The 25960-nt window shown below is 39.3% G+C and overlaps 3 protein-coding genes across 4 annotated transcripts in view; 1 reads left to right on the forward strand and 2 right to left on the reverse strand.

The window, feature by feature from the left end:
* Nucleotides 1–13547, forward strand: part of pvalb7 (parvalbumin 7) — a 35115-nt gene extending 21568 nt beyond the window's left edge. The window contains exons 1-5 of one of the 2 annotated variants that reach the window (XM_072384667.1): nucleotides 7247–7436; nucleotides 11558–11626; nucleotides 11775–11904; nucleotides 12029–12138; nucleotides 12925–13547. In XM_072384667.1, coding sequence (XP_072240768.1) covers nucleotides 7262–7436; nucleotides 11558–11626; nucleotides 11775–11904; nucleotides 12029–12138; nucleotides 12925–12950 — 510 coding nt within the window. In that variant the 5' untranslated portion in view covers nucleotides 7247–7261 and the 3' untranslated portion in view covers nucleotides 12951–13547. Of the gene's footprint in view, nucleotides 1–7246; nucleotides 7437–11557; nucleotides 11627–11774; nucleotides 11905–12028; nucleotides 12139–12924 lie in introns of those variants that run through there. The other variant, XM_072384668.1, reaches the window with a different exon arrangement.
* Nucleotides 13396–23284, reverse strand: baiap2l2b (BAR/IMD domain containing adaptor protein 2 like 2b). The gene is made up of 14 exons (XM_072384665.1): nucleotides 22798–23284; nucleotides 22597–22672; nucleotides 21915–22001; nucleotides 20911–20972; nucleotides 20407–20478; nucleotides 19027–19116; nucleotides 18769–18900; nucleotides 17595–17693; nucleotides 16850–16952; nucleotides 16512–16719; nucleotides 15190–15255; nucleotides 14643–14961; nucleotides 14467–14510; nucleotides 13396–13988 (listed from the first exon to the last, which is right to left on the reverse strand). The coding sequence occupies exons 1-14, from the start codon at nucleotides 22849–22851 to the stop codon at nucleotides 13913–13915; spliced, it is 1488 nt and encodes a 495-aa protein (XP_072240766.1). The 5' UTR covers nucleotides 22852–23284; the 3' UTR covers nucleotides 13396–13912.
* A 1375-nt stretch (nucleotides 23285–24659) lies between these two features.
* Nucleotides 24660–25960, reverse strand: part of LOC140305699 (extracellular serine/threonine protein kinase FAM20C-like) — a 31431-nt gene continuing 30130 nt past the window's right edge. Inside the window, exons 9-11 of the mRNA XM_072384669.1 lie at nucleotides 25878–25959; nucleotides 25696–25755; nucleotides 24660–25391 (exon numbers count right to left, since the gene is read on the reverse strand). Coding sequence (XP_072240770.1) covers nucleotides 25139–25391; nucleotides 25696–25755; nucleotides 25878–25959 — 395 coding nt within the window. The 3' untranslated portion in view covers nucleotides 24660–25138. The remainder of the gene's footprint in view (nucleotides 25392–25695; nucleotides 25756–25877; nucleotide 25960) is intronic.

Raw genomic sequence — 25960 nt, forward strand, 5'->3', positions numbered from 1 at the left:
ACTCAAGGCATTAGCCAAATCTGAAGGCGACACGAATGACTGAAAGAAAGACAGAAATGTTACGTATTGGCGGATATGGGACAACATATATGATGTAATGGGCAAATATAAGCTGATAACACAGGTTCCTCATAACACTGTTCAGGATTTACTTTAAAATATTTAAACTAAACTTGAAAAACAATTCATTATCTTTTTATAAGTTAATCAATCATTCCAACACTTCCCCTCAGCATTGATACATTCTGACTCTATCCACACTCACACACCCATAAGTATATGTGGGGGTTAGGGTTAGGGTTAGGGAAGTTTCCACATCAACCATGTGTATGGTTCGTATGGGTCAACAATTGGCCTCCAGGTAAATTGTTCTTGCAATCTTGCACACAAGGGCCTTATTTGTGTGAAACACCCCACTTCCAGCAGTCCTCCGGTGTGAAACTCACACAGGTATTCTGCTCAGTGATGTTTAACCATCAGGGACGCCATTTTCTGGGGTGTAGTGGGACCTAATGTTATTGAAACCACTTACAAAAACAAAACTACCATTTATCAAGTTGTGATATTTATCCATAAATGATGCACTGACTGAGAGATAAACCACTTTGTCATTCACCTGCTAAAGTCTTTGATCAAGTTTTTCAATTTGGATTTTCAGCCATCCAAAATGTTGAGAAGTCTAGCTACAGTTTATTAGAGCTAGTCTTTACTCTGCTGTTGGAACCTGTGGCACTTATTTAGCGTGAGCAACATTTACCTGTGGACCGGATTTTAAAATATGAAAGTGTAGCAACCACACCCATCTATTGAATCCAGGGAATGGAAAGCACCTTGTTCCACCAAGACTGAAACTGGAGCGTCAAAAGAGGGATGTAAGAACAAAATGACCTTCTATGCACACTTATTCTTCTCTCTGGTACAGATGCATGCAGAAAGCTGACACATCTGCTTCTGGATTCTGGCTCTGGTTTTGTTGACTTATAAGGACTCTGTAATATGGCTCGAGTTGTTGATTATTTGAAGTTGTATTTAGCTATTTTTTAAAAACCTATTAAGAACCTGATTATGACCAAATGTTTTCAACCTTAGAACTTAAAGAGGGTTTTATTCACACTGCTATATATTTTAGCTTTGAAACTGAATAGGTATATCTAGGTACTTATCTATTTGAGGTATTATTTGTAAAAATTCTGATTCTGTTTAGGACATATTTATGCATACAATTTCATCAGGTTCACTCATGCACAAGGAACACATTGTAACTGCAATAATGGCACCAGTTTCAACTTGCTTTTAGTTAAGGCAAAAGTGGAAGTGAGCAGTTGCCTATTTCAGGGGTGCCCCTGTAGCTGAGTTCTTCCTGTTGCAGCCTGTGGTCTATTCCAACCAGGGCCCTTTCCTGCACAACATTCCCATACTCTATACCTCTTTACCTTTTATCTTCCAATCCAACACCCACATTGCTTTAGCATGACTCAAACCTCAGATAATGACTTGAGCTCTACTATTAAGCAATAAATGCAAAGCAGAGTAACTGATTTGCAACCATATGACTTGCAAAAATATATAAATGTTTAATCCTTGCTGGCACTTACAAAGGCTGTTATCAGCTCATGACTCAGAAGGGAGAAAGCTACACAATTGAATTACATTTTGGGTGCTCAATTCTTTAAACACTAGATGTCAGTAAAGTTGTTGATGTGCTGGGCTTGAGTTTGTGTTAGAGGCAGGAGGAACAACCATGATTTACTGTTCAATCTAAACTGGTTTCCCCAGTGTTCAAGATGGCATGCAGGTTACTGACTTGGTTAGATTTCTCATCAGCACAGATCTATTTGATCTCTCTTTGCGACATCACTTCTGGTTAGGGCTTCAGATGTTTCACACAAAAGATTGAGGCTCAGCAAACAATCTGCCTGTTTAAATCAGCCACTTTGAGCTTCCAAATGTGCCACAACTTGCTGGTTTTAGAATACCTCAATCATGACATCTGTGAACCTTCAACAAATGCAAATACGCAAGCAAAAGAGTTGACATAAGTTGCATAACTTTCTAAACTAAACAAGTTGCTTTAAGGGTGTGCTCAATTGGTTATGTTCTCTCATCCTGTGCTAACCTGACCCTGACTTGTTATCTTCACTCATAAGGCAGTCTTTGAATACTCGTGCACCAGAGCAGTGACACATTGTGGTGTGTGAACAGCTTGTTAGCTACAGCACAAGAGAAATTGTACACGTGTGTGGGGGGCAAGAAACTGCGCAGGTGTAAATATTTCCTTGATAAAAAAAAAGGGTGTGAGCGACTGTGTTTGCCAGAAAAATAAAGAAACAAAAACTATTAGTGAGTGCAACAGTGCGAAGACAAATGTGTGTGAGTGTGTATGGGTGCAGCACATATTGACTCCATATCTATTTTCACATAGCCTGAGATGGATCCTTTGAAACGCTGCTCGTATAACGGAACATCGCCAGCCATGAATTGCAGAAACATTTTCAAGGGTGTATTTATCTTCAAGGTCAAGCCAGCTGCTGGAGTCTGTTGTGCTTGTGCGAGTGTATGTGTGTTGTAGAATTTGTGGATTGTGAATGTGTGCGTGTGTTAGCACAAGTCCACTGTAACTGTTTGTACATAGTTTATTGCATGTTGGCCTTGGAATGTAACGCTGAAACAGAAGCACACTGTAAAAAGTCTGCTGATGAAATATAGAAAGACATTAAGTTGACAGGTACCACTACAAGTGCGCACACACAGAAACACAAGAAGTGAGACTGACAGACCGCCTCAACAAACACACGGCCTGTGTTTACCATGTTGACAGCTGGTTGCCATAGCAGCATCATAAGATAGCAGAAAGCAGAAGAGGTGAGGCTGGGCAGCTATCTAAACTCTAAATCTTTATGTTGCGTAAGTTAAACCTTGAAGCTTAGTTTGAAAACTTTTAAAATCCGTCAGTGTCAAAACAGAAAACCCAACACTTCTTTATCACTTGAGTTTTTAAAGGATAGAAGCCGAGACAACTGCAAGGTGAGCAAAGTGTCAAAGCTGTTACAAAATACACATAAAGTAGACTGAAAATTGTATAAATATGGGTCACCCAACTTCAGGGAATAACTGTTTTGGTCTAAGATTGAATTATTGTGCATGACATGACCTGCAGATGTAAAGGACAAATGACTCTTTTACTATTATAAGGGTTTCTATGGCTCAGTGTGACCCCAACTGTGGGTGAAATTCAACATTTTCAACACTTTGCTTATTCCTAACTGATTGAGCGGAATATATTACTTACATATTCAATATTTTTTCATGCCATTCCTCAATAATCAACAAGCATTGCAGCTCCTCTTCCTTACTAATGAGCTCACATAGAACCTGTCACCATAGCACACCGCTGCATAGCTTAAAACTGTAAGTCTGTCTGAATGAAAGTGCATAAATGTCTGCTGTCAGCAGTACACAGAAAAGCATTGTTTTAATATTAATTACATACATACAGCTGTGTTACGGTCAGCCAGTGGGCTGCAACATGCAAGAGGAAATATGACCACTGACATGTTGAAAAATTTGCAAGATCTCAGAATACAGGACAAAGGCAACAGCCTGGATAGTTTTTCCATACATCTTTTTTTTTCATGCACACCTTTAAAAGGCTAAAAACATATTTCATACTTTCCCGGACACTTTATTGAAACCCTTACCCAGAAGGTAGAGGAACATTTTGGAATGAACATGAGATTTTTTAAGTGAACCACATGCAGTGAATCATAAATAAACGTTTGCCATTTTTTAAAAAGAAACCACTCAAAACTCCTTTGAAAAAAGGGCGAGGGATGATTACTAGTTGTGAACATTCCTGCCTCCAAGAAATGTATGCATGATGCAGATGCAAACACAGCATATGCTGCATAAAAGACTCAGTCTATCATGATGTGGAAAATGTGTAACAAGTTGAAGTCCCGACAGCTTGGTGTATTCCTTTAAAAAAGCACCCTCTGCCACACATTCCCACACACATGCAAACAAGTGGTTATTTTAGGACCACATATACCACTATTTCTAGCACCATAACTAGAGGTGCATATATGGAAAACTGTTGGAGCTTGCATCTCTCCCTCTTTCACACATTTTGTCTGCACTGCTGCATTGAAATAAAAGCAAACTAAGCTTTACAAGCCTTATTGTTTAAAAATCATATCAGTTTTAACTTTAGGTCATTTATGTCACATTTGAAGGGACTTTATTTAACCTGCGTTAATGAAAGGGATGAGAGGGAACCAAAACAGATGTTACAAAGCCCCAGTGAGCTAGAGGGAACTTGAGAGTCAGGTGACTATATGTGGTTGTGTCGCACATTGTAAGCATGCAATCATTTGATCTATTGTTATCATAACAGTACTTGTTTTTTAGGTTCTCCTTTATGATTTCTAGACCAGAAATAAACATATGTAACACCAAAATGGCGGTAATCTTTCCAAAATGTTTTTTCACAGCTCTGCCTACATGGGAGTTTATACTGTTCAAATACTGATGAAGGTGCACTGAAAAGATGTTGAACTCTGCTTAAGTGAGGCTTTACTTTACAATCACAAGTCTGATATTCAACTGCATCTCATATCCTCCTACAAACACCGGGTTCCCAAGTTTATTTTTAGGGTCATTATCTGCTAATCTTTCGGTGAGTAGACAAGGGAAACCCCTGTGATATCGGTACCATACGCACATACACACACACAGATTAGATCGTGGCTTGAGTAGCTGCCATGACCTAATCCAGCACCTGTTGCAGAAAAGCATGTTGGTCATTAAAAATACATCCTTTCTTCTCACTCTCTCTGCCTGTCTGTCACTGTCCAGCTCGCTTTCTCTATTTTCAGTTTGATCTGTGGTGTTCACTGTACAGTGTTTATGCATGAATGCATCTACTTCACTCTGTGTGATCATTACTTTGTATATTCTAGCCTTTGCAGAGTCAGTCATGTCCCTTCATTTCCCCCAACTATTTGTCTTCAGTGTCTCCAGACTGTTTGCTCCAATTCTCCTCATTTATTACAACACTTCATCTAAAATGACTCATTTATTAGGCTCCTTTCTCTAACTTCCCCCCATGACCCAGTCCCTCACAACAAATCCTTCCAACATGTTGTCCCCAGCTCCTCACCCCTCCCGTTTGCATTTTCTTAATGCTTGAAAGTGCTGATGAGGGGTAATTCAATAGAGAGGAGACAGCTAAGTGAGTATCAGGACAGGACACTGAAAGGATATACGGTCAGTGCAGGACATGAGGGCACAGAGACGAGTAATTTCATTTGTGTTTTTGTGATCTGTGCAGTTGGACAACTGCACATAAGTGAAACACTATTCAATTTTGTTCCTCTATCAGGGAAGGATCATAGTATATAACCTTACAGTTGCAGTTCCATGTGCAGATATTATGATATTGTCATTGTGCCTTTTGTACTATTGTCATAGTACAGATTATTGTCAGATTGTTACACTGGAACACGTTTCTCCTATCAGTTCAGGTCAGAATTACTGAGACTCCCGGATTTAGACCATATTCAGATATGTAAATGTCTCGATTTAACATATTACACCATTTAAAAGATGCCAAGATAAGGCTTCATATATCATTACAGAACGAAAAACCATTGACAAAACTGAACAAAAAGATATTGTCATTCTGGTTAAAACTGTTTTTAGTCCTATCAAGAGGTTTCAACTTAAAACCTTAAGATGCTTTGTGGAACTACAATGAAGTCTGTTTTAAAAGTTTGTGAGGTTGGTGTAGACATCTAAATAGCTTCAAGCTGACCTGGACAGACCTGGAGAGGTGGTATCATCCAGTAGCACACTGAAACCAGCAGTGCTTCATGTATAAAGGATACAAAAAAGATACCGCGATTAAAAGAAAAGCAAAAAAAAAGAGTCAAAAATAATAGATTGATGATGTGCCACAACTCTTCTGGAATAATGTTTTATGGACACCCTTTATACAGTGAAACATAATGGAGGTTCTGTCATGTTCAAGGGGTGCTGGAGACACCGAATGTATCAAAGAAATTAACAAATCATGGGATTTGATAGAGATTTTAGGTCAAACTTTGCTACTAAATTTCAGAAAATGAAGTTAGAGGTGCACGTCATGTCTCAGCAGGACAACAAAGCACACATCCAACAGCACAAAAGAATGCTAAAAAAGGAAGAGATGGAAAGGTCTAATATTTGGTATTGTAAAAAGATAAATAACCAGGCTTATAACCAGTCCCAGAAATAGTTAAAAGCCCGAAAGTCCCCACCAGTCAGACAGTGCTGAAGAGGTCTTTGGGATCAGAGGTGAAGCGAATTTAAGAACCAAGAAAGGAAATCCAGCTTTTTTTCAAGTACTTACAGTAAGATTACCATGGCCTGGATGACTAAGAATCCACACAAACCAGATCAAAAATTAATTGAAAAAAGCTAAGTGGTTTGGTAAGCTAGTAATCAAAAACTAATAATCAAATTAGTAAAGTGATTCATTAATCAAAAGTTGACAACATACTTAACAGAGAAGCAATAAAATATGGATTTAAAATCCCAACACTGGGCTTGTTTTAAATTCAAATCAGGATTAGAAGGACATTTCTAATAATCTTATAAGATAAAAGGGGCCAGTGTTATTTCTTCACTTGTGTTGTGGTTTTTTGTTAAGGTCACCTAGCAACACATTTATGAAACATTTTCAGCTGTTAGTTGATTAAATAATTGAGGATCACCAAAGTATTCTTCTAACAGAGCTACTTGTTATGAATGGATGACTATCTCCTGAATCTAGTTGGGTTAAAAACGATGTACCCTGGGAACATCTGTCATTTTCTGACATTTCGTAAAAAGCTGTTTTGATCATGTACAATACCCTCCAGACTGCACTGTTAATCACAGCAGTCATCTTTTAAGATATACTGACCTTTTAGTCTCGTTTAAGGGGGAACAAAATGAGACTTTTTGTGCAACAGTGTAACACCATCAGACTGCTGTCACTGTGGCAGTTAGACAACATAAGCTTCATAATACCAACATGACAGAATCAATCACAACAGTTAAACAAAGAAAGGACAGATGTGTTCGAAAGAGCAAAGAGAGAAGCCATGGGTGGCGATGTTGTGCCCGAAGGAAATCCGATAAAGAGGTATTATTAATAGGTCAACAGTATTTGCGTCATGTCTTGACAAACCCCTCTTCTCAAAATAGAGAGGTGAGGATAAGGTTGGTGCACGGGGGCTCCATGGGACAAGGGTGTATGAGACTGGAGGCAGCTATAAAAGTCTTATTGTGTCCTCCCCCCTCAACTTGCTCATCTTACTACAGTCTCCAGACCTTTCTTCTCCAAGTCTCCCTACATCACCCTCCCTCTTACCTTCTCTCTCTTCTCATCTGCAGTCATCCACCCCTTCGTTCAGGTAAGACAGAAAATAAATAGCAATTGATGTAGAAGGGAACAGATGTTTGAAAACAAACACACAAATAGAAAAAAGATTGTTCAATTGCAAGACTGAGTTCTGGGCCACTGTGAATAAAAGAACTTAACAATAATGATTGCTGGGATTAGTTGTGACAAGCAGATATGCTGGAACTGAATGAAATGCCACGGCTGGTTGTTTAAATGATAAAGCTAAAGTGGCAGCCCGTGATAGAATATTCTACAGCTATGGAGTATATAGCAGCGGTGCATTTGTATAAACCTCTGGGTGAATGCAAGAAACTCAATCTATCATAAGCATCACTGATTTAAGATGTGCAAGGTTTATAGAATTATAACCTCATATCTTAAAATGCTATCAGTATATGATACGATATTGTCAGTATTCTGAAACATGTTGGATGTCTCGTTGATTCCCAACAAATGTGTTCTTAATGTAAGTTGAAAAGTTGGGAGCAGGAGTGAAAACAAATGTACAAACAGCATCAAAATGAATGTGACAACTTAAAATGTGGAGGCCAAGTATGGTTCTAATCATAATTTAAAAGCTTTTTAGTTGCTTCAAACACAGGGCAGTCTGAAGAGGATCATCTATCTAAAATTAGTTTGGTTTGATATTGATTTCACATCTCATACATACCCACTCACAGTGCAATGTGTTGTCTCTCTCACACTGTTCTCAGCTCTGCAGTGTTTGGTAACAAATAATCATTTTAGGAGCAGGTGCTGGTCGAATGGGTGTTGTCCTGGTTTCTGGTGTCAATGATAACAGGCGTTGATGCATGAAGTGCCGTACATATTACATGTTTTTCATCATTCTTTTTACAATTTCTACTGGGCGGGTCCACCTTGACAGAGTATACTTTATGAAGAATGAAAACTTGACTTGATTCAGAATCACAAGTTTTAGTCCTTAACTTGACGAGTTTTCTTTATTTAGTTAATCATGTGCTTTAGAATTGAGGTGTCTGATATTTACCACCTGTGCAAAGTTGTTTTGGGAAATGATAAGAAGTATGATGACTACCAGTTGTGTAAGTCTCAGGCTAAAACAGGACATTTTGAGAATAACATACTCCCCAGTTAGTTTATCCAAAAAGAGGCTCAATAGATACGCATGGATGGGAACATACAACATCTTCAAGGTCACTAAGAACAGGCAGATTCTACTTAACGAAGAGCTGCACCCACAGTACGTCAAAGATTTTAGGGAATCCGGGCCTGACACAACTCTCCAGACTTGATGCATCATTCTGTAATTCTGATACAGACCTGGTTGACAATAAAGGTTTCTGTGTTCGACTAAGTCTGTGTCAGCAGAGTTCTTCCTGCATCATCTACATACGGGCTGTTTGAAGGCAACCATCCCCAATACACCACAGAATGTGTTTAACTTCCTGGAATTTTCACCCAATGTTGGTTTTTTTCTTCAAATTACGAATTTCTCCTCCCTCAGAAAAAGAAATAAGAAAGTAAAACCGTGGGCAATTTTCTGAGGAAACTCAGGTCTGACACCTACAGTTTATTTATAGCACACTTAAAGGCCCGAATGGGTTTTCAATCCCCACTGAAAGTCTGTCATTTGATGAATAGACATGTTACTGTGCTAAAACATGGACTCACTGATCCATCAAAGAGCTTCTTCACTGTAAGATAAATTGCAGAGTCATGCTGTCTGCAGGACAGGCTTATAACAGGATTTCAAGCTTTAGGGAGGGACGAGGTTCTGATATACCCTTTGGCCTTTTTATGACAGGGCATTTTTCTCTTACCACACCTATCAGCCACAAACCTCAAATTCAAAGCTGTTTGAGCTTAACAACCCTGTTCCCAAAATAACCGGGATGCAGTGTAATGTAAACAAAACCAGAAAAAAAAAATCACATTGTTAAAACTGACTATTGTTATGGCTGTATGAAAAATGTATACAAATCTGAAGGTAGCAACACATTTTAATAAAGTTATGACTCAGGGATTTTTACCGTCGTGTTTCCGCCTCTGCACCTGTTTGGTACCTGAGGAGACAAACTACTGCGGTATCAAAGTGAATTGTTTTCAATAGGTGACTGATCTGTACTGCAGGCAAGCCAGTTCAACATACACACTTCCTCTACTTTAAAGGGTGTAAAGAACGTGTTTTGACATCTTTTTTCTCCCTAATAACAAGTCAAACGCGCCCACTTCTGCCTTGGACCAGTAGGCAACATGCAACGATTTCTGTATTTCAAAATTTCATTTGTTACACAACAGGACAGTCTTCCACTCTGCCTCAGACCACCTTAAATAACTTGGTTGCTGTGGCACTTCTGCATTTTGTGTCATAGAGTTTTAACTTGCATTTTTGGATGCATTGAGCAACTATGTTCATTATCAGTAGCTATCAAAAGCATCAGATATCATCTACTTTTAGCCCTTCACTCTTAACACCCATCACTCTAGTTCCAAGCACAGAGATTATTAAGAAACATTATTCTAGTCATTGATCTCCTTGATAAAGTGATCTCTCACAGAGTGGTGATGATCTACCCAGTTCCATTGCTAAAAACCTCTCTGGGATGCTCTTTTTTACACCCAGTTATGTTCTTGACTTGCTGCATATCAACCTAAGGAATAATGCGATCCACCAGGTGCTTTTTTGTCTTCCAGGCTTTTATTGGGACTGCTTAAACCATTCTGTAAAATCTGGCATCATATTAAAAATTTGCATCAGGTTTTCATGAAATAAGATAATTGCTACAGTTTGATTTGAACAAAAATTGCTAGATTTTTTAAAGACGGTTTAAAGGATTTGTATTGCAGTTGTTCTTGCTTTATTTGCATATTCTATAGTGTTTTTTGGACATGGAACTGAGGATTAGACTGAAAGCACTTTAGGAATGTGGTCAGGTAATGAAAGGTATGACTGAGATGCAGGTCCTGCTTAATTTTTCCTTGGTGTGTTTACTGAAGCACACCGACTGGGCATCCAGTCTGTCTTCATCAGATGACCTCAAACATCTTTATCTGAAGACAGTATCTGATAGCTGGGGGGAAAAAACACAGCACATCTCAAAAATCCCAAATAGATGCTGCCTAATTGGCTTTTGGTGCCAAAAGTGAGACACAAGATAGGTGACAAGAAAGCTGAGACATACACTGGACAGAGAGAAAGAGGAGGACTTTGAATTTCTGTTTCTTTTACTTTGTGTCTTGGTCAGGAGTGTCATTATTTTGTTGGACTCAAGACAAACAGGTGAACATGCTCCTTCCCTCCTCCATACACATGGGAGCTCAGTCTTCTGACATACAAAACAAATCTACCAAACATGTCTTGTCAACTCAACACTTGTTGCCAAGTGCAGTAAACTGATCAAGGTGGAGAGTGAGCTCCTTCAGCTCAGCTGTGACACCTACTGACAACTAAAGGTTACTGCAGTACACCGCAACTAAGGAGAGAGAGAGAGAGGGGGGGGGGGGGGGGGGGGTCACTCAGTGACATGCTTCACTTATTGTTCTGAACACAAAGAGCTTTGCAGGACAATCAGTGTTTTCATTGGAAAGGTTTATTGGCCAAAATGGTCCATACAGTAATAATCTGTAAAACAAAGGAAAAGAAATCTGCCTGGAAGTTGATGCAGTCCTCCAGCCGGCAGTTTCTATGCAACAGATAGATTCAAGGTTGACAGATGAATGCAAAAGCAGTTTCTATCCAACAGATAGATAGAAGATTGACAGATGAATGCAAATACATGAAGTGTTTTGAGATGATAGAGAGAACAACTTGTGCTTATCTGAGTAAAGGGCAAATAGTATTAAAATACAAATGGTTAGCTGATGCCAGTGATTAAACCCCCTGTTGTGCCACATTCTGAAACTGGAATGCCTACTAGACCCATCAGGGTCTAAATTGTCCTTTCATTTGTTTGAGTGCATCATCTTCCTACCAACACCTACTGGTGTTTACTATCTGCAGTTATTATGTATCACCTGGAGATTGCATTTATTATTTTACAATCAACACAATTTTCAGATGCATGGACCAAAGCTTCTGCCATCTACACTGTGGAAATGTCCTCTCTTTCCTGAGAATGACTTTTTCATGTCCTCTGTCCCTCTTTGCAGCTGGCAGAATGGTAATGACAGATCTGTTAAAAGCTGAGGAGATCAAGAAAGCTCTTGATGCCTTTGCAGGTCTGTAACCACCGCTATTCAATTCATATCAACGTACACACAGTTAATGTGAAAAACTGTGCACGTTCTGTTTTTGTAGTACTAAAATCTTTTTGCCCTCGATGTTCTCGTGGTTCAGAATGTACCTTTTTTGCTTTGCCTTTTATAGCAGAAACATTCAACCCCAAGAAGTTTTTTGAAATGGTGGGAATGAAGGCCATGTCAGCGGAAAATGTCAAGAAGGTCTTCCTGGTACTGGACGTGGATGGTAGTGGGTTCATAGAGGAAGAGGAGCTCAAGTAAGGAACTAAAAAAAAAAACACACTAAGAAAAGGTTCAAACACATACTACAAATAAGCAAATACATGTAATGCCATGTGTTACCCTACAGCAAATGTTGTGTGCATCGTTTTCTTCTAACAGGTTTGTACTGAAGGGATTTTCTAATGATGGCAGAGATCTGACTGACGACGAGACAAAATCATTCCTCCAAGCTGCAGATAAAGATGGAGATGGAAAAATCGGCATTGACGGTGAGTGAAGGCAGAAACATCCCATGTTATAAACCCATGTCCACTTTGGACAGGGCTTCCCGCTTGGAGTGAAAAACTTGATCAAAAACAGAAAGTGGTCCACAAAAATAATCAAAAAGCGCGCTATAGAGTTTGTGCAGAAATGTTTGAAATGCCTTTATTCTCTATGGAAAAACATCAAAATTGGTCAGGGTCATTGTCTGCTGTGGGTTGCTCTCCGGTTAATAATAAAGTTTATATTTGGAAAAGGGATAAATGGGTGAAGATGGAGTGGACGAGGAGTCTGTAGGTTAGCATTTTGGCTACGGGTGGGCTTCTGTAGGTCCACACATCACACATCAATTGAATCCGTTATAAATTCAATACGTGGTCAGACATCCTAATATCCTTGTTTCTCACTAGTGGTAAATATAGCAAAAGTAGATTTTATAATACAAAGGGGCAAATACATTCAAATGTATTTAAATAATTGTACTAAGCTGAGATTTTAGGCATAACAAGGAAAAGAAAACCTTTGCTAGCAATGTCAGCTGCTCGGGTGTAGTTTAACTTGTCGTATCTTTGTACGATCTGCAAATTCCTTTAAAAGACTGCAATCAACAATATATTATATCATCAGTCAGTGCTTCAGTTTTTTACAATACAAAACAACTGGATCACTTCGTTGTTATTATTTTCACTGAATCTGTAGATAAAATGTTAATATGTTATATTGTCAACCTTTTGTAGGTCAGTTTGTCTTATTTGGGCACAACTTCATTTGAATTTTTTTTCTGTATTTTCCAGAGTTTGAAGCCTTGGTGCATGAATAGGGGACAGCTGAGCCCCTTCTTCTTCCACCTCTTTTTCGTCCCTGCATTCATATTCTGTACCTGCCACCTTCAAACTCCTCTTACCTCCCTGTGGACCCCGCATACGGAGTCACACCAGGCCTGGTCCCAACCAAATACAGGCCAAAAGAGAGTCACCATGAGGAGGAACATAGGCATAAAAGGCACCAGTTTCATTTCTAACTTTCATTTTTTATATATATATAAATATTTAACCGCACACATGCTGAATGGATTTCAGAATCATTCTTAATGATTTTCATGAGGGTAGCTTGTGGTCTAAAAGCAGGTGGTACTAGTGCTGTAGATGGTGTAGATGTTAAAGACTCCTTCAATCATAATTTCCTTCCTCTGTCTTATTTCAGACTGTGTATTATTTCTTGATTGGTTTCATTTCAGAATGTTCACATATCAGTTCACTTTCTTCCCCTCTCCTCTTCCTCATCCATGTCCCCTCCTCCTTCACCTCACTCCCTGCCTCTGAGAAGATGATGTAATTAATAAACTCATATATAAGGAGAGCTGTGAAGAGAAAAAAAAAAGACATCAGTAAGAAATGATAATAAAAATCAAACTTGAGTTACCGTCTCTTTACTTAATGTTGATCACTGTCATCACAAACAAACACTCACAAAACATACAGGTGAAAAATCAAAAATCATCAGAGCACAGAGAAGTCATTTTGCTCATCTAACCTACTGTTGATTGTAGCCTTACATCTAGAAGACAGAGCAACATATAAACCAAACTGCTGTACACAGAGATGCTAAAACAACTATTTTATTGTATAGTTTTAATCATTTAGATGTAATACAGCCTCACTAACACTGTACAAAACGTGTTCATCAAGCAAAAGTCCTTAACATCTCAGAGAATGTGAAAAAAACAACAATAATCTATATCCTGCCTGCGCAACCTGATCTCACAGCGCGAGTGCTGCCACATCAGTGGATCCGAGGAGAAGATCTGTCATTGGTCGTCGTGGGGCGAAGCTTTACCGTGGCAAATGGGTTTGTGCCTCTGAAACAGGAGCATCGCGGGTAATGTTACACAATCTCACACACGCTCAAGTGTTTTCTGCCAGCGCACATTAAACAAACGCACACACATGCACAGGATCCGGGTTGAGAACCTAACACCACACTGACCTCAGCCTGAGGAAGGCACAATTTGACTGCGGGTGGTGAGCACGCTTCACGGGTCATTTTTCTACAAGTAAAACTGCCCGATGTTTTTAAACATTTGTGGCAGGAATTAGAGGTCAAACTAGGTGTTCCACTTGTTGTTATCGAATGCCTTGAAAAAACATAAAGCTAAAGTACATTTACAGAATATATGCACCAGCACTGTAAACAGGTATCAGTTCTTAAGATCTATGCACCCACACAGCTGACTCTTAATAAAATATCAGCTAGGCTCTGATAGTGATCATACACTGAATTTAGGGTATACAAATGTTTTATAACCGTTTTGTCAGCAAGTACACACTGATAATTACCGTGGAAACAGTGGGTTTTCAGGGGGGCCAGGTGGTGATAACGTCTAAGAACAAAGAGGTTTGTCAATGTAGACAACAACGAGAGAAAAAAGGGTAGAATCGAGTTAAAAAACATACAGTATCACAGCTACTACAGCTACAGAGAACAATTCTGATTCGAATTAAACATGAAGTACCTGGACATCAGATGCTGAGTCACTCTTCCTGTCCGCGAAGGGAGAGATTGGTCGAAAATCTGCTGAGCCCCTTCTGAGGTTCTGACTTGGGGGAGCAGGAGGTAGGGGCGGGGGAGGAGGAGGAGGAGGAGGCTTCGTCTCTATCACTGGTTCTGCCTTCTTTTCAGCGACTGGAGAGCTCGGTCGGAAGTCTACGGAGGCTCTTCGGTTAGGTGTGGCTGGGGGCGGGACATTGCCATAACTCTTGCCCTCTGATTGCTCGTTGAAGGTGTCAGTGTCCGGCAGATTGTTCATGCTGTGGCTTCTCAGAGAACCGCCACTGTGTGAGTCAAAGGAGCATAATAATAATAAAAGAATATATAATAATGTAAACCTAAAAAGATAATGACCTGGAATCTTTTTATGAACTAAGACAAAGTCTGAAGCTTGTCTTCTAAGCTCTACAATTTGTTTTGGGTAATGGCGAGAGAAGGTTTTCTCTTGACAATTAATCTACAAAGATTTTAGTCATGTAACATTTTCAGTGCAGACTGACGGAAACTCCCACCTGGCTGCTAAAGTGTTGGAGAAATCCTCAGTGGGAGCCACATACGCAGCAGGGAACCAGCCCTGACTGAAGGACATAAAGCAGAACAGATTAGACAACAGCAAACTTTAGAAATCTTCTTGTCCTTGTGCAACAATTGAACAAGCTGTGAAACATTCTGCTAAACAGTGAAAGTCAGAATAAGTGAATTTGTCACGTGACAGAAAAATGTGTCACGAACCATGCAGACAAATATGAACGATTAAAACTATCATCAAGCAGAGTTCTTCTAAGGTGCAGGGTTCATGTTCAGTGTGGATGCTGTTTAACATCTGAAATCATCTCAAATTAATTCCAACAATCTCTTACTGCGTAACTCACACGGACGGCATGTCCTTCTGACACGTTGTGAGAGCTCTAATGGATGTAGGAAATATTCAATCAAGTTTACGTTGTTGCAGCATTGTATCTGGTAAACCAAGCGGTCTCTGATCAAAGTTTTTAAATGTGACATCGTGTGGGTCAAACTGGTCGCCCCCTCCCACATGTGCAATGCAACCAATCAGCTTTTGTCTTCACAAAAGAAATCAAATTCTTCTTCATCTCATTATTCCACTGCAATTTACCAATCCAGTTTTTGCAAATTCTGGGAAGACACATTTCTGTGATGAAGGAAAAACGGCCTAGGTGGCATGTTTGAGGCAAATGAATTATAGTGGGTCTATTTGGCAGCCTTAAGGACCTAAATATCAATTCTGTGGTGTCATAAAGCTCTGGTTTCAGATCTAAGCTGAACAGAAAATTGTTCCACAATTCAATATAATGGTTTGCAAGCCTCCACATTTGTTGTACTCTGACTTTAATAATTTATATTTTCAGTCTTGCTATTGGTGTACAGGTAGATTGTCATTTTAGACCTGATTTCATAGTTTAAAGTGATAAAATTGTAGATATTTACCCAATTGATGGACATCTGTGTATCTGCGTGTGTTTGTTGTATTACTGATGAATAATGTGACCGAACCAGCACTTTTCCAAGACTATCGCTCACTGCCCATTCAAGTAAACAGCTAGCATTGTGTGAAAAATAAAGTCAATTGTTAACAGTGCTGACAGAAATTCCTTTCTGTTAGCAAACTTTTCCATCTCTGCTGTGAAAACGAGTCTCCACTGCCACTGCTCATAACAAGGTAAGAGTATGGAAAAGGAAAGGTTGTGCAAGGCAACAGTCACAGAAATATGCTGGAAAACTTTGTGGATGTTTATGAAAACACAGCAAATGTGAGAAATTATAAAAGTGATCCTTCTAATTGTGCAAACATATCATCCATAAACAAACACACCGCAGGCTGCTGTCAGTGCGTCCGTACAACCAGCCGTTGCGAGGCTCCTGCACCAGTACAGTGACAGTCTCTCCCCTGTTGAAAGGTAACAGCTTTGGGTTGGATGAAGAGGGGTGAGATACAAGGGCTCTCATGGCTCTTCCTGCTCCCAGACCCAGAGATTCCCCCACAGAACTGGAGCGAGAGCGGCTGGGGAGGGGAGATGGTGCTGCAGGTGGAGAACAAAGGCAGGAAGAATGGTCAGAGGAAAAAAAAAATACATAAACGTATATATATTTTTCACAAATGCACAAGCATTGTGACACACAGCAGTTGCCATAGGTGCACCTATCTCCCACCTCTAGAGGGCACTCTGCCCAGCGCCTGCTGCTCCCTCCTGGCCCAGGACATGTCCTCATCTCTGGCAACTGTCTGCAGCAGGGAGCTCACTGATCCCCGGAGCTGAGCAGACGCAACAAACAGTTTTCATTTTCCTGAGACTTCAAGTTAGGTCTCACTTTTAAGTTTTCTTTTCTTTTCTTCTTATGTGATATTTAATTATTTTTCTAGGGTTGTAGAGCTAGAAAATTAGAGTTTAAGGAAATCAATTGTGTTAAGATCGTTGGACATCTCCAGTTTCTGGCAATGTTTTCACTTTAACTGTGGCTAACAGATTGGGTTTCTTGTACTATTTTAAATATTAACAATGTAAAGTATGTGGGAGATTAAACCAGCTATAGAAAACGTGGTATTTAAAATGTAAATAAACCTAACTTAGTAGAGCTATGACATCGTCTACATATACAGATACATCCTACTAAGCAGCAGACATAAAGAATAAAGAAATGTCTCCAATGATTGTATGTTTACAAAGGTAATTCTTTGTGTTTTAAAGACGTACTGATGCCCTTTTTACAGTACTCTGAATAAGTGGTGGGACATTTTCCATAAAAGTGTCACTGAGGCTCTGAACAGACTCTTGTGCAGCAATTCCAGCATGACCAGCTTTGGTAAAGCCCGTTTATCGTGTGGACATTCACTGATTAACGAGTAATGTTCCTTAATCATAGAAATAATCGGCTAAACCAGATATAGCTGCGATACCTGCGCCTCTTGGTCTAAATGGGTGGGAGATCTGGACTCTCTAGTCTCGCTCACTTTCTCCTTCCATCCATCCGCTTTTTGCTGGAGGGATGCACCAGTCTGAAAACAGATGATAGCTAAGCACCTTAAATTAAATTTAAACCTAATCAGGCTGCAACAAGATGAACATGTGCTGCAAAATGAGACTTGAGTTTCATCAGATAATCAAGCAACGTCTAAAATACTGACGAACTCAACTGCTGCGCCGAAAATCACTCACTACTCATTTTGTGGTGGACTAAAGGGAGTTTGCTGTTATGTAGTGTGGCATAAAAACAACATGTCAAATTTAATATGATTAACGTGACCGGAGCATAACAGCACAATGAACAAATTAGCTCAAGGCATTTACTATGTATTTATTTGGGGAAAAATAACAAATACAGAGAACACGTGTTAAAAAACATACATGGTGTGTTAAATTGTGTCAGAGAACCATTCACAGAGCTAAAGAAAGTAGTGTCTGTAAGTTCTCTTTCATTTTAATGACGAGCGCACGATATAGTCATCTACAAACAGCTCCCTCAGTAGTTAGGAAGGATTAGTGAGTGAGTGTGTGATTTCGACCACAACTAATATGTTGTTCGATGAAGAGCCCTGCTGACAGGAACGCTGAAGGTATGGGTGCCGAGGTGGACACAGCACTGCCTACTGGCAGGCGGTGTAACTAAAAGACACAAGGATAATCAAACAAATCAATAAAAATTAAGTATAAGAACTCTATAAAACATGGTTGTTCATTAAATAATCCATCCTTTGTCATTTTTTCCAATATTATTTGCTTTGATTTCAGAATATTTCAATGTGATGTCCATGTTAACTATTTGATATAAAAAATCTATGTGAGTTTTATTACTTTAAAATAGACTATTTCCCCTCCACTGTTGTGCATTCTATGTCACTACAGTAGCCCGGACGGGACAAACCAAAGACAGCAATGGAGTCAGCCTTTGGAATTTTTAAAAGCCACCGTAGTTTCTCTGACAGCAGTATTCAGTATGCAGCAGGTTACCATGGTTACTGATTTCAATTGTGTATATTTAAACATTAGTCAAGCGTCATAAGCCAGATTTAGGTCCAGAGATCACCAAATTGCTCATTTCTTCTTGTGAGAAGAAAAGGTGTGTATGCATACCTTATTTATCAGGAACAGTAGTGACTGAGTCAGGCCACAGTGCTTCTCTGCCAAGAAGCGATACCTCCTCTCCTCCTCCTTCAGGATCTCCTGCTGGCTCTGCCTCAGGTACAACATGTATTCACTGTTTTCCTGGAAACATGCACAAGGAAGTAATAAACACACACAGTGGCACAGAAGCATTAGTACTGAACTGTGTTCAGATGTGCTCGTAAGAGAACCTGCATAATGTTGATGCATGTAAATGTGTGGAACTACCAAAGACTCCCTGTAGGTTCCACGTCTGAGCTGCTTCTCCAAAGCCTCCGCCCGGTTCCTCACCTCCAGCTCATACACTCTGCGACTCCCCTGCAGCACAGCAAACAGTTTGGTTCAAAAAAGGACACATTTCACACAGTTTGTTTGTAGGAAGTGCCAGTCGGGGAGTGTTGCATAGTTCACCTGTTCTACTCTTAATCAAGCCTGAAGGAACACTGCGGATGTAAGAACTGGAAGCTTCCCTGTTCACAAGACTGGTAGAGATGCTTCTTGTCAGCCCTTAAATGCATCGACCAGTTGCCTTTACCACTGGACAACTGATAAGGGTCATCTGATCATGCCTGCACTGTCTTAGCATGTCTTACCTACTATATATATGAACTTGATAAGATTTTGATGATCCATTACTTGACCCGTGTGTTTAATTTGAAGATTTTTCAATGATCTTTTAGTTAGTTTCACTTATGTTTCAACACTAAATATCAGCATAATTTCACAGTTTAATTATGGATTTGAATTAATTTATTAATTATTTGCACGATGAGACTGACACTCGTTTAAATATTGCTTTGTTTTTAAATGAATCAGTGTGGACTGGAAAGTGTTTTGTTTAAATAATCTTGATAAATCCTATGGCTGGTGTCTGCTGGATGAGGTTTCAACTTGTTCCATGCACATACAGACTTGTTTTTGCAGACAGTTTGGACCAAAAGCTTGTCATGTAAATCTTGTTTTGGCTAACCTAATCTTGTTTAAACAGAACATATGATACCTTAACTCAATAAGTTAATGCAAGTCATATCTGTTACCTAAATGTGTTTTTTTTCCTACCTAAGAGGAAACTTGATGCAACAGGGAACATTCATGTTTCTGAGTCATCATTTTATTTATAATGTCATGACGAGTGGCACAGCTGCATCATCTCTCCCGTGTTTTTTCTTTTCATAGCCTACTGTTGTATTCTTGATCTTTTTGACTGGATCTATTTCCTTCACTTTTAACATCACTTCTTCTTGCAATCCTGATTGGCTCATTGAAAGACTTACATTCTGATGATGAAAGTAAAGACATTGGAAAAAGCTTGTTTCTCCTATTTTAATGTATGTTAAAAGACATTTAAAAGTAATTATAGCGACTTGATCACAAAGAAAAAATCTGTCTGGTTTGATGAAATGACTTTTGTATTGTATCATGACTTCAAAAGAAAACGTGTTTAAACATGAACATTTATCTGCAAAACAAAAACTATTATACAGAACATCATGTCTATTCAGCTATGTTTCAATAATGTGATAAATGGATTTAAAGAGGACAAATACATATTTACTTCAGGATATTTATGCAGAATTCAAATTGGGTAAAAACTTAAAGTAAACTCACATCAATGTACTCCTCATCCAACTTGATATTCTTCTCCATTGTTTGCAAAACCTCTATCTGGAACCACTGAAACTGAAGCAGGAACAAAGACTGAGATGTAACCAAATTATTATGGAAACTGCACCCTTGTTTAATCAAGATAGTTTAATTATGAGGTTCACTGCATAGACCGACTAAATCTAAATGCAAATATAGTCCATCCTCAGGCCAGCTGTTTAATTAGAGGCCACGCTTTGCTTCATAAGATGTCTGACAGCAACCACAATTAAGCAGGCCCTGATGTGCCTGGAGTAGTGAATCGGAAGAACAAAATGTGCTCCCAAAAAGTCTACCAGTATGTAAGTAGTAAGACGTAATTTGTAAGATAAGTAGAACTTACTTATCAAGAAATTACTTGAAAGATTTTGCGCATTTACAATTTGTTGCTGATGTTTTCGAAATGTTTTAAATTCTATCTCATGGCAAGATGCAGGCTTTCTTCATGTACTGACAAAATGAACTGACCACTCCCTCCATCTCTGCGGTGAGTCTCCTCTGTGTTTCTGATATCTGGATCAGGACATCACCTGGTTAGAGCAAAAACAGACTTTACAGACCGACACCGGACCAGATACCAAGACACACGCCTGTGAAGGTCTGAACAGTTTCCATATGTTAAATATTTCATTTGTTTTATCACTCTGTCCAGTAAAAAATATGGAAAGAAAGAAATTTGAAGAAAGTGAGATCACTCTAAATCTTAATTTCATACTCTAGGTCCAGTGATATTTGACCACTGAAATGCTCTCAGTCATTCCAGTTAATCTGCATGAAAACATAATTAGAATTTCTTGGTAGGAATCTTAGTAATTTCATGTACGACTGTTCCACAATATATCACGGCTCAAGTCATCAAGTTTGCCAGGCTGCTCAGAAAATGTAAAGTCAGTCGAGCATTTACATTGTAAGTGACTCTGACCTTGTCTATTGTGGCTGAGCTAACGAACTGGGAGCAGCTGAACGACTGTCCTCATCTATATTTCAAGGGCTGCTACTTAATAGGGCCTGTGGTCACGCTGTGGCTCCTTGACATTCTCAGTTAGCCAAACTAGCAGAACCATGTGTGTCGTGTTGAGCTGGCCCTTACATTCAATGGGGACATGTTAGCATCGGACTAATTGCCACGAATATTACCAGCACACAACCCTATGGTCAGAGTGAAAGTGAAGCTCATGGAAAATACATGCTCATGCACGCACTCAAGCGAAGCACATGAGAGTGCACACAAAAACAGGCATATAAAGAAGAGGATGAACAAGAGCAGGAGAGACAAAACTGTAAAGTTACTGCATTTGTGAGTCACTTTGTAATTTAGGAAGTGTCCTTTTGCTTGAAATGAACAGCTCTTTGGCCCCTCTAAAGGGCTATTTTCTGTTTCTGTAATGAATGATGTACATTAAGGCTGAACCTGTTAAGTAATCAGTTACTAATGTAAACACACACACACACTCCTACAGACGCATTCTTACCAAGAGAGCGAGAAGAAACGGTGTGAAGGGCCTGGTCACCCATCTTCGCCACAGCGCTGAAGTAGGCCTCACTGCAGACAGCTAAGGCTAAAAGTGTTCACAGATGAAAATGCAGCTTTTAAATACAAATCTTTATGAAAATTCAACATTAGAAGAAAACATTGGCTCTACAGTAGGATGACATATTTTCAAAGTGTTCTCAATTGGGCCAGTCAGTGCTGCCTTCATTCATTAGGAACACAAGCCTGGCAGTGGTGACAAGTGATATGTGATTCTAGTTTAGGAATAGCAACACACCAGTGAGTATCGTGTTACCACACTGCCCGGTGACGGATGGCCTATTCTTGTTGTATGAAGCTAGAGTGCATTAAAGATGTGAGATGCTCACCTAATTACCAACTTAAAGAGATGATCACGATTGAAAAAATGTAAACAGGAAGTGAAGGAAAACCAATATGTTCTGAGGAAGTACAAGTTTAGATTCTGTCTGATAGCCTCAACAAGGATTTTTTTTTAAATCGTGTGTATGTTGTATGACTCCACAAGGGTCCACAATGACTTCCAGCTTTGGAAAACAGAAATTAAGATATACATTTGTACTGAAGAAAACCTTTGCTGCAAATCGATAATGATACACATTCACAATTCTGAATTCCAGCCAGGCCTAAACCCACTTACTCACCTTGGAAAGCCTTAACATAGCTGCTTCCAAGTGCAACAAGCTTCTGAAGACCTGGGTTGAAGTGCTCTATCAGGTTCTACAGTAACACACAGAGACAAACGGACGAACCAACAGAAAATTCATCTGCACCCAAAAGCTGCACAGACTCGCATTTCCACGCCATGACCACAAACCCAAAGAACAGATACGTATAGAACTCACCGAGTAGACATTTAAAGTTGATTTGTGCAGCTGGTCACTACTGACTCCTGACATGGTGACCAATTTTAAAGATAAAAGTGAATCTGAACCTAGAAAAAAACCTGTCAGAGAGTGTCAGAGACAGAACAAAGCTGCGTAAAAAGTTTGCTGTCCCATTCAAGCTCCTCAAAAGTTTCTTCAGGTCTTCTTCTCTCGACGCCCTCAAAGAAAGTCACTTTCACTGCAGTCCCACTTGTTCTGCTGTTAATCCAAAGCCAATAACACCCTTGTCATAGAATGATGGTGCTTTCCTCCCTCTCTCTTTTTCACTCATCCACTAATGAGCTCCTTTACCCCTTTGTTTTCATGGAAAGAGCGAGCAAGCATGTGCAAAGAAGAGAAAAGGGAGTAGATGGCATCGATATGACTAGATGAATAATTAATTGGTGACCTGAAAGAAAAGGAGGACAGCCAGCTGCCCAACTAGCTGTGACGTTTAGGTTCACACCTGAGGATGAACCGCTAATGAAGTTAAACTAACTGCTGGCCCCCAAAAAAAGCTACTTGTCGGGAAAGGAGCGCAGTTTAATTCGATGGCATACAGGGCCTTGAGAGGAAATAACAGGTGTTTCTGCATTGTTATGTGGTTGAGACTTTGGCTATGACACCTTCAGCTGAAAAGCATCATGTTCAGTAACAGTACCATAACTGTAAGGTCACACTGAATAACCCACGGACCTGCAGAGGCAGACATTTAAGAGAGTTCTGAGAAACATACCTACTGATTGAGTCTACTTATCTTTTTCAACAGGTAGATCTGAAGAGCTTCCTCATAACAATGAGCCAGTTACAGTGTGATGATTATACTGAATCAGCTCTAATATTAGCTTCTATTCTATATAATATAGCTTCTAATATTTAGGTTTAATTAATTAGTTTTAGTTAGTTTTTTAAAACTTTTTCTTTTAATCTAATCAAGCTTGGGAATCATTCATTGTATCTTTTTCAGCCAGTACTAGTATGGCAGGCTTGACGAAAAGGCAACTTCATCCCTGCTCTCCTGTCAGTGTGCACCTACTTGTTTGTGTGATTGTGTCATTTTTACATATCACTTGATTTATTTTTTTTAATTTTTTTTCTTTGTTTCTGTATTCTGTTTGCTTGCCCTGTCTTCACACCAGCCATGAGCACCTGCCCTGCCTTCTCTACCTGAACCATGGTACAAATAAGTGGAGTTAATAAGCCACAGAATACTCCAACTGAACAATGTAGTTGTTCATCAAAGTTACCTCTGACTTGTGTTTACCTTTAAGTTTGTGTTTCTGAGTCATTTCCTCCATTTTTGTGAGAATTTGTTGCAAATAATCATTTATAACCAGTCAAAAACATTTCAAATATATATCCAAAAGGTCTTTTAAATGCAGAAAATCATGATCACAGAAATGTAGAGCTGTGATGAACATGCAGAAAAAAGTCAAATATCAAAACTATCAACTTTAAATAGTTATTTTAATTGTAAATGAATTAGGTCTACTCAAAAGTATGATGTTATTATTGATAACTTATATTTGAATCAGATTACTGACAACAGTGGAGATAGTCAAAGTACTTTAACAATATTGTCAAACAAATAAAAGAGATATTTCTTCAATATTTATTTTTCTCTGAGAGAAAAAGAAAAGAAAACGTCAGAGACATCTTTGCATCTGTATCACAAACAGGAAATCACAAAAGTTCTCCAAGCCTACACCAACAGACCCACAAACTCTAAAGACAAGACAAATCTTATGTATTTGCATTTGAATGTTTCAAAATATACATATATAATTCAAATATATTCAAATACTTGACATTCAATACAAACAAAAAAAAAAGAGTCCAGAAAAACTGTCCCAGCTCTTACGAGACAAAAGTGGAAGCATACGTAATCAGAGGACTTCACATGCAGCAGAACACGTATTGAAACTGCATATTCAGGATATCACATAGTACTTGTCGTGGGACTGCTAATGTATAGCCACTTGTGTTGATTGTTTGATGACTGTCACTTAATATCACAGAAAGAAAAAAAAAGTGAAGTCAGTACAGTGATTGAGCCAGCAGCCGAAAATATGTCCCCATCCAGCAATTCTGCATCATACTGGCCACAATGTAGTGTGCTACTAATCATGGAGGGCCTTTTAAACTTCAGTGCATCATCATGTAGTGTAACATCTATAAATTCTGTGTTACTGTGAGCGGGAATAACTTAAAACACAAATTAGGTTCTTATGACTTTGGGTTTGGGATTAATTGAAGGAACTATGTTTAAACGAGGTCATTATAAGACCAAAGTATGAAGTTTCTCGACTCCAATGCGGCTCTATTTTAAATGGGCAAGGTCATCATAGATGACATCTTCACCACCGCCATTCTCTTTCTGTTTGTTTTGGCAACGACTTACAGTCTCCAACACAGTTTTCAAACGTCGACTGAGAGCAGCAAGGTGAGGCTCGGCCAGCAACGGAGCCACCTTGTGAAGGGGATCACGTGACAGCGAGGCCCTCATGACATCACTGATATGATACTGACGCAAAGACAGGAGACGGAGACGTAACCAAGTGGAGCGACGGATTCTAAAGTAAGAACAAAGTGAAACAGATTGATGGAGATAGAAGGGGGTGATTAGAAAGTGAGCAATAATGGGCGCGACAAGACAAAAAAGATTAAAATGGACAAAAAGGTGAGATACAGCATCAGTTAGAATTAGGTTGAAATTTGAGTGTTTCACTGCACTTCATAAGCAAAGCAGATGAAACCACTTCACTCATACTGGAAGCAGTTCTAATATGGTGATATTTATTTTTTTACAATATATCTGCAGCATAGAGAGGGACATGAAGAAGAATTCACAACATATCATCACATCCTTGTTCGTACCTGCAGCACTGCTCGAGAGGCACTAAGATAGAAGGCTCATCTTTGGAGTGACGCCCAAATCTGCAGTGACAACAGACCCACAGTCAGTCACAGCCACCGTCGCAGTCGTACCAAATGAGAAAGTAGGACAATTCCAGCATGGATGTTAAGAACAGCACATACTGCACACCCAACACACTCACGCTCTGCCGTTGTCAAGGTGCAGCAGAGAGGTTTTGTTGCCAAACTTCTCAAAAGTCTCATAGTGGTGTCTGTCCAAGTTACC

Source organism: Leuresthes tenuis, unplaced genomic scaffold, assembly GCF_036924035.1.
Source record: "Leuresthes tenuis unplaced genomic scaffold, fLeuTen1.0.hap1 SCAF_4, whole genome shotgun sequence".
Classification (NCBI taxonomy): domain Eukaryota; kingdom Metazoa; phylum Chordata; class Actinopteri; order Atheriniformes; family Atherinopsidae; genus Leuresthes; species Leuresthes tenuis.

Excerpts from the sequence above, each read along its gene's own strand:
- baiap2l2b (XM_072384665.1), bottom strand. The coding sequence starts at position 22,851 with ATGTCAGGAGTCAGTAGTGACCAGCTGCACAAATCAACTTTAAATGTC. Across the intron at positions 22,002-22,596 it reads CTATGTTAAGGCTTTCCAAG|CCTTAGCTGTCTGCAGTGAG; the intron begins GTGAGTAAGTGG and ends GAACACTTTTAG. Across the intron at positions 14,962-15,189 it reads TCCAACACTTTAGCAGCCAG|TGGCGGTTCTCTGAGAAGCC; the intron begins GTGGGAGTTTCC and ends TGACTCACACAG.